This window comes from Sprattus sprattus (assembly GCF_963457725.1).
Source record: "Sprattus sprattus genome assembly, contig: scaffold_81, whole genome shotgun sequence".
Lineage (NCBI taxonomy): Eukaryota > Metazoa > Chordata > Actinopteri > Clupeiformes > Clupeidae > Sprattus > Sprattus sprattus.
Genome location: NW_027666729.1, coordinates 95,001 through 107,500, shown reverse-complemented (window position 1 = coordinate 107,500; position 12,500 = coordinate 95,001). Strand labels below are relative to the sequence as shown.

The 12,500-nt window shown below is 43.9% G+C and overlaps 2 protein-coding genes and 1 pseudogene across 3 annotated transcripts in view; 1 reads left to right on the top strand and 2 right to left on the bottom strand.

Moving 5' to 3' along the window:
* Window positions 1-2,520, top strand: part of LOC308382682 (lysosomal alpha-glucosidase-like) — a gene marked incomplete at its 5' end in the record, with an annotated part of 22,194 nt that extends 19,674 nt beyond the window's left edge. The window contains 1 exon segment of the mRNA XM_080861068.1: window positions 657-2,520. Coding sequence (XP_080717194.1) covers window positions 657-719 — 63 coding nt within the window.
* A 5,912-nt stretch (window positions 2,521-8,432) lies between these two features.
* Window positions 8,433-12,500, bottom strand: part of LOC308382681 (NACHT, LRR and PYD domains-containing protein 3-like) — a 51,062-nt pseudogene continuing 46,994 nt past the window's right edge. Inside the window, exons 10-11 of the transcript in view lie at window positions 9,543-9,714; window positions 8,433-8,534 (exon numbers count right to left, since the gene is read on the bottom strand). The product of the transcript in view is annotated as an NACHT, LRR and PYD domains-containing protein 3-like (transcript). The remainder of the gene's footprint in view (window positions 8,535-9,542; window positions 9,715-12,500) is intronic.
* The window catches only part of LOC308382683 (protein NLRC3-like), a gene marked incomplete at both ends in the record, with an annotated part of 1,803 nt that continues 254 nt past the window's right edge, over window positions 10,952-12,500 (bottom strand). Inside the window, one exon of the mRNA XM_080861069.1 lies at window positions 10,952-12,500. This exon is cut by the window's right edge and continues 254 nt beyond it. Coding sequence (XP_080717195.1) covers window positions 10,952-12,500 — 1,549 coding nt within the window.

Here is a 12,500-nt window from a genome sequence, read left to right as displayed (position 1 = left end):
CTTTTCAACGGTACCAAACATGTCATGCATCAGAAAGCCGATATACTGCACGTTACGTTAGAATGCTAACTTTCCAGGAAACCTAGGAAAATGCTGACGGCGCGAACAGACAAAATGTGGATAAATATACACACTTATGTATAATAAGGATATTTTCTTTATGCTAGTATGAAAGATTACATGTTTAGGGAGTGAACTAGCTCAAAATCTCAAAATTGACCACTGCTGAAAAAACAATGTTTTTGCCTGCCGTGTCTCGCCTTAAGAGAAGTAACCTTCAGATTAATGTGTCATTTAGGAAGACTGAGCAACACTGATTAATAAGCTGCTTTCTTATGTACTTGTAAACTCACTCTCTCTCCATTTCTCCCCTGCTCTCTCTCTTTCTCTTCCACTCTCTCTCCCTCTCTCTCTCTCTCTCTCTCTCACTCCCACTCACTCTCTCCAACTCCCCTGCTCTCTCTCTCTCTCTCTATCTTTCTCTCTCTCTCTCTCTCTTTCAAACTCTCTCTCCCTCTCTCTCTCTCTCTCTCTCCCACTCACTCTTTCTTTCTCTCTCTCTCCAACTCCCCTGCTCTCTCCCTCTCTCTCTCTCTCTCTCTTTCTTTCTCTCTCTCTCTATCTCTCTCTCTCTCTCTCTCTCTCTCTCTCTCTAGGTTCTCACTGTGACTGACTTGGGTTTGAACTTGAGCCAGAACTTCACCATCAGTTGGATGTAGACGTTCTGGGAACATCAGCTTGTCCGAGTCAGGAATGTTTTTGGGAATTCTGTTTGGGAATTCTGTTGAGGGATGGGACATCACTCCAGCCTCGCTCCGCAGCTTCACCATGAACCTACGCCTGCCATGTCCGTGTTCTGCTTCGTCCAATGAGAGCTCTTGGAGCGGTCACATGATCTTACCTAATGCAGATGCAGCGAGTCACTGTGGGTGTGTGTGAGTGTGTGAGGCGTGTGTGAGTGTGTGAGGTGTCGGTGATTGTGAGTGTGTGTGTGTGTGTGTGTGTGTGTGTGTAGTGAGTGTGTGTGTGTGTGTGTGTGTGAGTGTGTGTGTGTGTGTGTGTGTGTGTGTGTGTGTGTGTGTGTGTGTGTGTGTGTGTGTGTGTGTGAGTGTACGTGTGTGTGTGTATGTGGTGAGTGTGATTGAGTGTGTGTGTGTGTGTGGGTGTGTGTGTGAGTGTGTGTGCCGATCTTCTCTTGTTCCCTCAATTCAAACTCTCCTGCTTTGCTTTGTACAAGGAAATGTGCAATAGTGTGTGTGTGTGTGTGTGTGTGTGTGTGTGTGTATATTCACATGTGTAGAACTCACTGAGGACAAAACAAAAACCCAATTATCCTTTTCCTGCGATCACCCAACCCGATCATTCGTACCTGAGTGTGTGTGTGTGTGTGTGTTTGTGTGTGAGGGTGAGTGTGTGTGTGTGTGTCTATGGTTAACCAGCAAGATTTGCACTAATTAAGACGCTTGATGGTATTTACTTCAGATCAGCAAACCTGGCAAGCCTACGCCAGTCAACAGTCTCTGTACTGTCTACCAGATATGAGATGCCAATAGCCAATGAGGAGTCTCTGTTCAACAGACACAAGTTGCTAATAGCCAATCAGCGGTCTCTGTTCAACAGACACGAGATGCTTATAGCCAATCAGGAGTCTCTGTTTAACAGACACGAGATGCTAATAGCCAATCAGTGGTCTCTGTTCAACAGACATGAGATGCTTATAGCCAATCAGGAGTCTCTGTTTAACAGACACGAGATGCTAATAGCCAATCAGGAGTCTTCGTTCAACAGACACGAGATGCCAATAGCCAATCAGTGGTCTCTGTTCAACAGACATGAGATGCTTATAGCCAATCAGGAGTCTCTGTTCAACAGACACGAGATGCCAATAGCCAATAAGGAGTCTCTGTTCAACAGACACGAGATGCCAATAGCCAATAAGGAGTCTCTGTTCAACAGACACGAGATGTCAATAGCCAATAAGGAGTCTCTGTTCAACAGACACAAGATGCTAACACCCAGAATGCACTGGAGAAGAAGACTCCAATAGGTACTGCATTAGATCTGCTCTTCATGTGACTCTGTGCTTAGTCTCCTGGACTAGTAGGGTACTTTATATTATGCTCTGTTTGGACTTCAGGGGCCACCGTACACACACAGCAGGTTTCATAGATGTAATCTGACCCCTGATTGGTTTATATTTTGGGCTTTGTGCCTTACAGGAAGTGGAGCGCTGGGATTTGTAGTTTTTAAGCGCCGAAGGCTTTTAATGTGGAAGGTTTGAGACACTGGCCTGATTGTGGAGCGGTGGGATTTGTAGTTTTTGAAGGCTTTTAATGTGGAGTGTTTGAGAGATGCAGGCCTGATAGTTTTGGCCCTGAACTTCCTGTGTGACCTCTGGCTCACAACTCACATTTAACACTTCATTCAACTGGTGTGACTGTATCTCGTGTGTGTGTGTGTGTGTGTATCTCGTGTGTGACTGTTGCGCGCGTGTGTGTGTGTGTGGGGGGGTGGGGGCGTGTGCATGCTATGATGTGCGCGTGCTTGAGTGTGTGTGATGTCACACATGCAAAGAAGAAAAGATGATTGTCATTTGCTTTAATCCCTCCCTCTATCTCAGTGAAGGGCTGATTTTATGAATGTTCTGTTTTAATAAAGACTTGTGTGCAGACACAATATATGTGTGTGTGTGCTTGGAAGAGAGCAGTGTTATTTCGTCCATTCATTCCTGAGTCTCAGTGTTAGTTCATCTATTCATCCATTCATTCTTGAGGCACTGTCGGAGTGTGCTAGGTAGGTACACCGGTGCTTGAGGAGGGCAGACCTGATTAACAAGCGGATGGCTAGTTAACATGTGCCTAGCTATTAGCTCACTAATCAGGTCTGCCCTTTTCAAGCACAGGTGTAGCAACCTAGCAGCTCCCCTGCTATAGCTAGCTAGCCACATGCTAATAATAATAAGGCACTTTATTGGTATAGCACCTCTTTCATACAAAACAATAACAGAATACAGAACAGTGCAGCTCAAAGTGCCTAACAGCAAATCAATTACATGCACAAAGAGATCCACATAAAAATAGACATAACAAAGTTATTGATCGAATATGCCCAGAATACATCCAAGTAGGCTTACGTTTCTTTTGAAGTGATTTTGAACATGCATATAAGTTCCACACTAATTTTATAAGTCCTAATTTGCAAAGGCAGAAACACCATTCATATGTATGACAAATACATCGGCCCAATTTCATTCAGTGGTCCTACTGCCAATGGGTGATGGCAATGCTGCTTCTAGACTCTTACCTGAAAACTGCCTAACCTGCCATTGTATACCCCCCACCCGGTATAGTCTTAAGGGTCATGGAGTCACTCAAGCCTGCCTACCCACGACAAGCTAGCAACAACAGGGGAGGTTTTTTTTTTTGGTGTTTTTTTTTTTTTTTTAGTTGTCCATCAGAGAACAAGCCGGTCTGGACTGCATGCGGGCCAGACCGTGAAGCGGTACCGCAGGGTGACTGGACCGGCACACGACCAGCGCAGACCAGTCTCTGAGCAGTCAAAGCTTCCTGCAGTAGAGCTCAGGCTGTAGGTTGAGACGCTCTTCTCTGTAGGGACTTCAGGCCCCCAACAGGACCCAGTGGCTGGTGTCTGGAACTTCACACACTCATGCGTTTGAACACAGGAAAAACAGCACAGGCTCAGAGCTACACACTAATGAGAAGCTTCTCCCTCTGAACTCTGCACTGGTGAAGTTGTTTCTCATCAGTCGACTAGAGAGGAAAAACTTGTCACTGGACTCACACACACACAGTTACAGCAAGCCTACACTAACTAACATGAATGGACACACGCACAGAGATCGGCTCTTGTTGAACAATAGGGGTATGTTATTAAACAAAGAGATCAAGGTGTGGAACCCATTCCTTTTATAGGCCTGTGGGCCTCATTTATAAAACGTTGCGTAAAAACCATCCTACATTTTGTCTAAGACATTTCCTGAAATGAGCGTAAGTGAGATCCACAGTAAACAGACGTACACACAAAAAACACGTGTACGCCAATCCTTCGGTTATAAATCACAAATGGTCGTGAAATTGTGCGCAACTGAATCTCCGCCCTCAAAACGCCCCTATTTAATCTAATCAGCATATTATCAATGCACAAACAGAGCGCATCCTCAATGCATAAAACTCTCTGTGACAGTGGCAAGCAAGAAAGAAACATGTAAACAGAAGAATTAAAGTGAGGCTGACATCGACGTTCTGCTGATGGAACAGCAGATGCGGGCCAAAACATCGTTAGAAAGCCTGTCTGGTGGCGTAATGGCAAAAGCAAAGTATGTGAAATGTAGTAGACACGTCTCCGAAGCACCAGTATCCGCATCTACGGCAGCAGCACCATGGCTTTGGTGCGCTCCACTACCCACCGCGCACGGGCATGTGCTGTATTGAAGTGGGCTTCCTAGGCTGTTTAAGTGTGCACAATCTTGATGAGAATACATTGGCAACCCTGTTTTACGCAGGAAATCCTCTTTCACAATTTGCTGTTCCTATGCACTGTATGGAATTCTTATTGATGCGGGAATAAAGGGATAATACTGCAAAGAACATCGGGCAAAATTCTGCTTAATGATGACGGGGATGCGGGCATATAGAGGGATAATACTACAAAGAACATCGGGCTAAATTCTGCTTAATGATGACGGGGATTGCTCGACTGGTCTCCAATTTCTCCTCGGAACGTTCCTGTAGCCAGGAATCCAACAGCCAAAACCTGAACGTGTATGGCCTGGTTGCATCTGGTGCGCCTCTGTAGACGAGAGGCCATTTGGGCACAACGCTCTCGGCAAGCGGTACCTGCTTATCAGCCATACATCATCTTGTGTCAAAAAGTCTGCGCGATCACGAAGAAACCCTTTCTCTCCTTATTGCGCAGTTGGCAATATCCTCTAACAACGCCAATGCAGCCATATCTCCTAATGAAAACACTATTAGACTTTCTATAGGCTATAGATTGAGCGAAATGTTTTACACTTGTGAAATTAAAACGGAATACCTATTAGACGTGAATCTCATTCATGTGTGAATTGTTCTAATAGTTTAATTGATTTTATTAAGCGAAACATTAGCCCTAATGGTGACGTGGTGCAGACGTTGAGCACTGTCGGCGTGTTGAGCGTGTCGGCACTTTGAGTTCTAAATTCCTGCAGTACTCCAGTATTGCCACAAGGAAATGTACTTACACGAACTAAAACCAGACGTAGAGATACATCTTTTTCTACGTCTAAGACGGTTTTTATAAATCTGTACTTAGACGTGGATTTGATCGCACGCACAGTTTAAGATCAATTCTGTGCGTAAGTACGTTTTATAAATGAGGCCCTGTGACAGGTGTGTCTCACCTCAAATTATAGAGACAACAAAAGAGACACAAGGTGACCAGTAGGGGTCACCAAAACACAAACTCAATGTGTACGGACTGCTGCCAGAGCTGTGGGATGTAACACACACCCACCCTCACACACACACACACACACACACAAACACACACTCAGACGGATAGGAGTAATGGCTTCGTTCACCCCACTCTCCCTCAATTTAAACGCAACCCTCCTGATTGATAACCTCTTGCTCTCTCTGGGTTCCTGCCCAAGTCTCTGTTGTTCTGCTTTCTTCAGGGAGAATCGTCGTTAAAGTGTCCTTAGATAACCATCCAATATTAGAACTGTTCAACCCAAACCACTAACTTAAAGTGCCACCATGGAACACCCCTCAACAGATTAAAGCTGTACCCTAAACCTAATTTCTTGCAGGCAACCTCGCAATGACTCCTGTTCCAAACATATTTAATTCACCACTCGTAGATCAAACCCCTTAAATGTCTCATAAATCAATCAATCACTGGATGGACTCAAAAAGGCTCTGTCTAAGAGTTAACACATCAAACAAGAGTTAAACCAGGAAGAATTTATAATTTAGCTTGATGTACTTTATTTTGCATACAGAAATAATAGCACCAAAGAATAAATATTAAAATAAAAGTTCACAAAAGTGTTTAAAATAAATATAAAGATGTTGCATAAAAACTGGCCGAGTAATGATATATATCATTTACATTTACATTTAGTCTTTTAGCAGACCCTTTTGTGTTAACCCCTTTTTCCCTTGTGCTTTAAAATACACAAGAGTTACGCTCACATTAATCAGAACAGAATCCTGGGTTCCCAGCTATTGTTGGTGAGTGGGCTGGACTTCGTGTCTACCACTATACCTAGGATTTTTAATAATATAATTATATATGGTGAGTATTCTATATCTCAACAAAGTGTAACGAATCTAACCAGCCCGTTAAAATAATCCTACTAAAATGTCTTTGTATGGCTGGATGAATATGCAGACAAGGTGTGGACTTGATCTATCAGCATTTATTCTGTAACACAGAAATGATAGGGCGATCACACACGAGGACAGGGTAAAACAATGCTGGCATCCCCGTTCACAGACTTTCAAGCAAGGGCAAATAACACGTATAATGTACATAGGTTACTATAGGCTACCCACTGTTCAGTACATTACAGCCTACTGAAACACACAGGCTACTATAGGCTACCCACTGTTCAGTACATTACAGCCTACTGAAACACACAGGCTACTATAGGCTACCCACTGTTCAGCACATTACAGCCTACTGAAACACACAGGCTACTATAGGCTACCCACTGTTCAGTACATTACAGCCTATTGAAACACACAGACTACTATAGGCTACCCACTGTTCAGTACATTACAGCCTACTGAAACACACAGGCTACTATAGGCTACCCACTGTTCAGTACATTACAGCCTACTGAAACACACAGGCTACTATAGGCTACCAGCTGTTCAGTACATTACAGCCTACTGAAACACACAGGCTACAACACTCGTAGCAAGGCACTTAGATCCTATAGTGAGGTACAATAAACGGAAGGAATACAAATGAAAACATAGACTTATGAATACAGTACATGACAGATAAGTATTCATAACACACTCAGGCAAACACACCTATAACACAGAAATGATTGGGCGATCACACACCACGAGGCCAGGGTAAAACAATGCTGGCATCCTACAACAATGTAATTAGCCAGGAAGCCCCTACTAGACACTCAAAAAGGATTTACATACAGCAGGGATTTGGAAAAGTTCATTAAAGACTCTAAGCTTCATGTTTTACATTGCTACATATATAAAAACAAACTAATTAGTATAATGGACATAAATCAAACAGCACATCTAGGATTTTAATACATGGTAAATATTCTATATCTCAACTAAGTAATACCAAACGAATAAGTGCGGTGCCTCCACTGAGGAAATGTTGTACCAGTGTACCTGGCAGGAAATGCTGATTTAATTACAATGGGAACAGAAATGGAAGAAAAATACCTCCTAACACCAGTGCTTTCAGTCAAACAATAGTAAATGATGGGCGCACTCATTTAGTTTGGCGTGTGGGGTCGTCTTCTCTTCTGTGACGTCCTTCTCTGCATCCCTCCCTCCAGCCTCCATGTTTGGATGTTCATGAAAGACTATTCCAGCATTAAAGATCAGTGTCCATCAGCATATCGACAGATAGCTCTTATATTTTGGGTGAATGGTTCTTTTTCACCTGAATGGCTCTAGAAGCCAACTTGTCACTTTCACTTTACCCGCTGCTGGCAGAGGCTGCTGCTGCTGCTGGGCTCACCCTTCTGAAGATTTGAGGATTGAACACCTCACCCACCCTAGAAGACAAACGATTTTTAATATGTTGAGCCACATCATCCTTCATTCTTTACAGGGAGACACAGACTTACCTCACTCAGCACCATGTGGTGAGAGAGAGAGAGAGAGAGAGAGACACACACACACAGCTCTGTTGTAGTGTGTTAACACTCACGTTAGTTTCTCCAGTTTGCAGTGGGGATTCTTGAGGAGGTCTGAAAACTGCTGAACTCCTGAATCATACATCTTATTGCCCCACAGGTCCAGCTGCTTCAAACTGCAGGAGGGTGATCTGGCAGCTGAAGCTAAAGCAGCGCAGCTCTTCTCTGTGAGGGAACAACCCCTCAGCCTGGGAGAAACATAATGACATATCTGATTATTACACTCACAAACCATACTACCTAAACAACATAAAAACACGCAGCCCTGTTTTAGTGTGTTAAAACTCACTGTAGTGTCTCTAGAAGGGATTCAACACAAACAAACACTGCAAGAGAGAGAGAGACAAACACACAGAGAGAGAGAGAGTGAAAGAAAAGACAGAAAGAGGGAGAGAGAGAAAGATTCAACACACACACACATCCAGCTCTGTTGTAGTGTGTTTACACTTACTTTAGTGTCTCAAGTTTGCAGTGTGGATTATTGAGGAGGTCTGAGAGATGTTGAACTCCTGCATCCTGAATCTCATTCCATCCCAGGTCCAGATGCTTCATACTGCAGGAGGTTGATCTGGCAACTGATGCTAAAGAAGCACAGCTCGTCTCTGTGAGGGAACAACACCTCAGCCTGGGAGAAACATAATGACATATCTGATTATTACACTCACACAGACCTCTACAACACACACAGTTATGTTGTAATGTGTTAACATTAGGGTTGGGTACCGAGAACCGGTTCCAATATGGCACCGGTTCCTATACAACTGGTACCCACCCGGACCGAAATGTCACGCTTATTTCGGTGGCTCCTTCCGGTGCCTGATCCGATTGAAATAAATAACAGCAACAAATCATGCAGCTAAATCTTGAAAACTAGCGATATCTAACTAGCAGTAACGTCAGTGGCGTAAGTATGATCTGTATGAATTATTTTGTATTTTGTTGCCAGGCAGATTTTGTGGGGCTCATTTAATAACACCTGCCCCAGCTCCCAACGTAAACTTTGTCCTGTGTCGCTCATGCTCATTGGTATTTTCATAGCAACAGTCTTATGACAGTGAAGAGCAGGCAGCATTTCACAGAACAAGCGCAAACTGAACTAGCCAACAACCTTTTAATAGATAAAATACCGAAAGGTAAACGGTCAAAAGTGTGGTTGTATTTCGCACAAAAAGATTCAAACATCGCGACGTGCAGCAAATTCAGCACAACAAAAGGGTGTAAAGAGGGGAGAGAAGGCAAGAGTCAACAGTAGATCAGCGAACCGCGCAGACTGAAAAAGAAACGGAGATGACAGCAAAAGCAACATTAAAGTCAAATATGCTCATATTTTTGCAAAAGAAGTTTATAGCTGAAGTGTGTACAGAGTGTGTGTATGTTTTGTACTTATTTATAATTATTTAAGTATACTATAAACTGTTGTTTACAGTTAATATAATGTTCTTTAAACGGTTAATATATTGTTCAATTTGAAGAAAATAATTGCCTTGGAAATAAAAAAAGCCCTTCTTTAATGTAGTCAATCATCGTTTTGTGCTTAAAAAAAAAAGTGTCGGTTAAGGCACCACTTAGGCACCGGTTAAGCACCGGTATTGAAAAAACCCAAACGATACCCATCCCTAGTTAACACTCACACTAGTTTCTCCAGTTTGCAGTGGGGATTATTGAGGAGGTCTGAGATATGCTGAACTCCCACATCATGAAGCTCATTGTTACCCAGGTTCAGCACCTTCAAACTGCAGGAGGTTGATCTGGCAGCTGATGCTAAAGCAGCACAGCTCTTCTCTGTGATGGAACACTTCACCAGCCTGGGAGAAACATAATGACACATCTGATTATTACACTCACAGCCCACTACAAACACAACACACACAGCTTTGTTGCAGTGTGTTAAAACATACCCTAATGTCTCTAATTTAGAGTGGGGAGTCAACACATACACACACAGCTCTGTTGTAGTGTGTTAACACTCACACTAGTTTCTCCAGTTTGTAATGGGGATTCAACACACATAAAACACACACATTTAATTTCCCCTAGACACAGGTACATATGATACAAGCACACTCACACACATCAGTTCCAGGAATTGCAATGCACACACAATAGTTCACTCATGACAAGCTCACACACACATACACACCCCTCAGTGTATCTCTCCCTTTACAGCATGCCACAGACAGATACACACACATTACCCACAAGCAAAATAATGGTGAAACATTTTGCTTGTGTCAGGCTCGCTCGGGGATTGAACCCGAGTCACTGGATTTGGGAACCAGCGCTTAGCCCAGTGTGTAATAACAGGCCTGCCGTCTTGCGTGGTGAAACCACTACATATTATCCAGAACGCGGAGGCTTGTCTGGTGTTCAACCAACCGTAAGATTCATGATCAAGCAGCTCATGGTCACAAAGGAAAGGTCCCCACACTGGATTTGCACAGACACCTGGGGTCAGGAAGTAAACTGAGGTGTGAGTGACTGCAATTAATCATAGTATGGGAATGGGGGAAGCCATTGAGAACCATCTCAGTCAGAGAAACCAGATTATAATACAGAACAACAAAAGGTTGCCAGACCTGTTTGCATTACAAGCCTAGCTCATTTAAATTAGAAGCCTAGCAGATGTCTTAGAACAGGATGTATGGCTAGAATTGGAGATGTTAGTGGTTCTGACCTATACCGCTGAATATGGTGTATGTTATAGTGCTTCGTTACTGCACTGGAAAAAAGATTGCTGCATCAGAAACAATGAAACTTCCTTCATTTCTTACATTACTGAAGAGGGCACACGTCACGCCGCTACTCATTGAGCTGCACTGGCTGCCTATAGCTGCTCGCATTAAGTTCAAGTCACTTATGCTTGCCTACATAGTGATCACTGGCTCTGCTCCCACCTACCTAGATGCTCTTGTAAGGGAAAATGTTACACCCAGGATGCTGCGCTCGTCTAGTGAGTGCCGTCTGTCCAAGTACTTGACTCTATTCCATAAAATCCGCCCCCCCCCCCACACACACACACACACTTACATATTACAGGTGTACTCACAAAGCTGCTATGACCCCTGGCACCAGCTTCTGTAGAACATCATCTGGACTGAGGACTTCAGTCTGATCTTCCTCTGGTGTCTTTATGTAGTTCTGCAGGTCAAACTCTTCTGAAATCTCAAAATAAAACCTCCTAGTCTCCCACTCTCCTGGTAAGAGCATTTCTACAGACAGCGCTCCTGAGCTCCTGTCAATGACCTCCACTACAGCATGGTGATTCAGCTCATTCAGACAGTAGAACAGGTTGATCCTTCTGTCTGACGTCTCCTGGTCTCTGATCTGGTTTTTAACATACTGGACTGTTTGCTCTGAGCTCTGTGATTGGCTTCTTGCCTGGGGCAGAAGGTGTCTTAAGAGGTTTTGATTGGACTCCAGTGAAAGGCCCAGGAGGAAGCGGAGGAAAAGGTCCAGGTGTCCGTTCCTACTCTGTACGGCCAGATCCACTGCAGTCTTGTGAAGGTCATGAAGTGTTGCAGCTCTGAACAGAGCAGAGAGCTGAGAGGTTTGCTGTTGGTCAGGCATGTTTCTCTCTCTGTTGCTGAAGCAGAGGAACACATATAAAGCTGCAAGAAACTCCTGAATGCTCAGATGCACAAAGCTGAAGACCTTCACCTGGTTCAGCCCAGTCTCCTCTCTGAAGATTTGAGTACACACTCCTGAGTACACTGACGCTTCTGCGACATCAATGCCACCCTCGCTCAGGTCTTCCTCATAGAAGATCAGATTGCCCTTCTCCAGCTGTAGGAAAGCCAGTTTCCCCAGTTTGAAGATCATCACGTAGTCTGTCTCTTTTCTCTCTGTGTACTTTTCTTTTTTGGTGCTTGTCTGAATGATCAGGAAGTGTGTGAACATTTGAGTCAAAGTCCTTGGCATTTCTATTGAGGTTCTCTCTACAACAGTGGCAGTAATCCAGCAGAAGATTGGAATGTGGCACATGATGTAGAGGCTCCTGGATGACTTCAGGTGTGTGATGATTCTGCTGGCCAGGTTCTCATCACTGATTCTCTTCCTGAAATAATCCTCTTTCTGTGGGTCGTTGAATCCCCTTATTTCTGTCACCTTGTCCACACACCTAAAAGGGATCTGATTGGCTGCTGCTGGTCGAGTGGTGATCCAGAGGAGAGCAGAGGGAAGCAGTTTGCCCTTGATGAGGTTTGTCAGCAGCACGTCCACTGAGGCTGGCTCTGTTACATCAGAACAAATCGGGTTGGAGTCGAAATCTAGAGGAAGTCGACACTCATCCAGACCATCAAAGATGAACATGACTCTGTTCTGTGAACTGCTGAAGACTGTTGAATCTTTCATTCCGGGGATAAAGTGCTGAATAAGATCCATCAGACTGAGCTTCTTTTCCCTCATCAGGTTCAGCTCTCTGAAAAGAAGAGGAAATATGAAGTGGACATCCTGATTGGCTTTTCCTTTGGTCCAGTCCTGAACGAATTTATGCACAGACACTGTTTTTCCAATGCCAGCCACTCCCTTTGTCAGCACTCTGATGGGTTTGCTTTGTCCAGATGAGGGTTTAAAGATGTCACTGCATTTGATT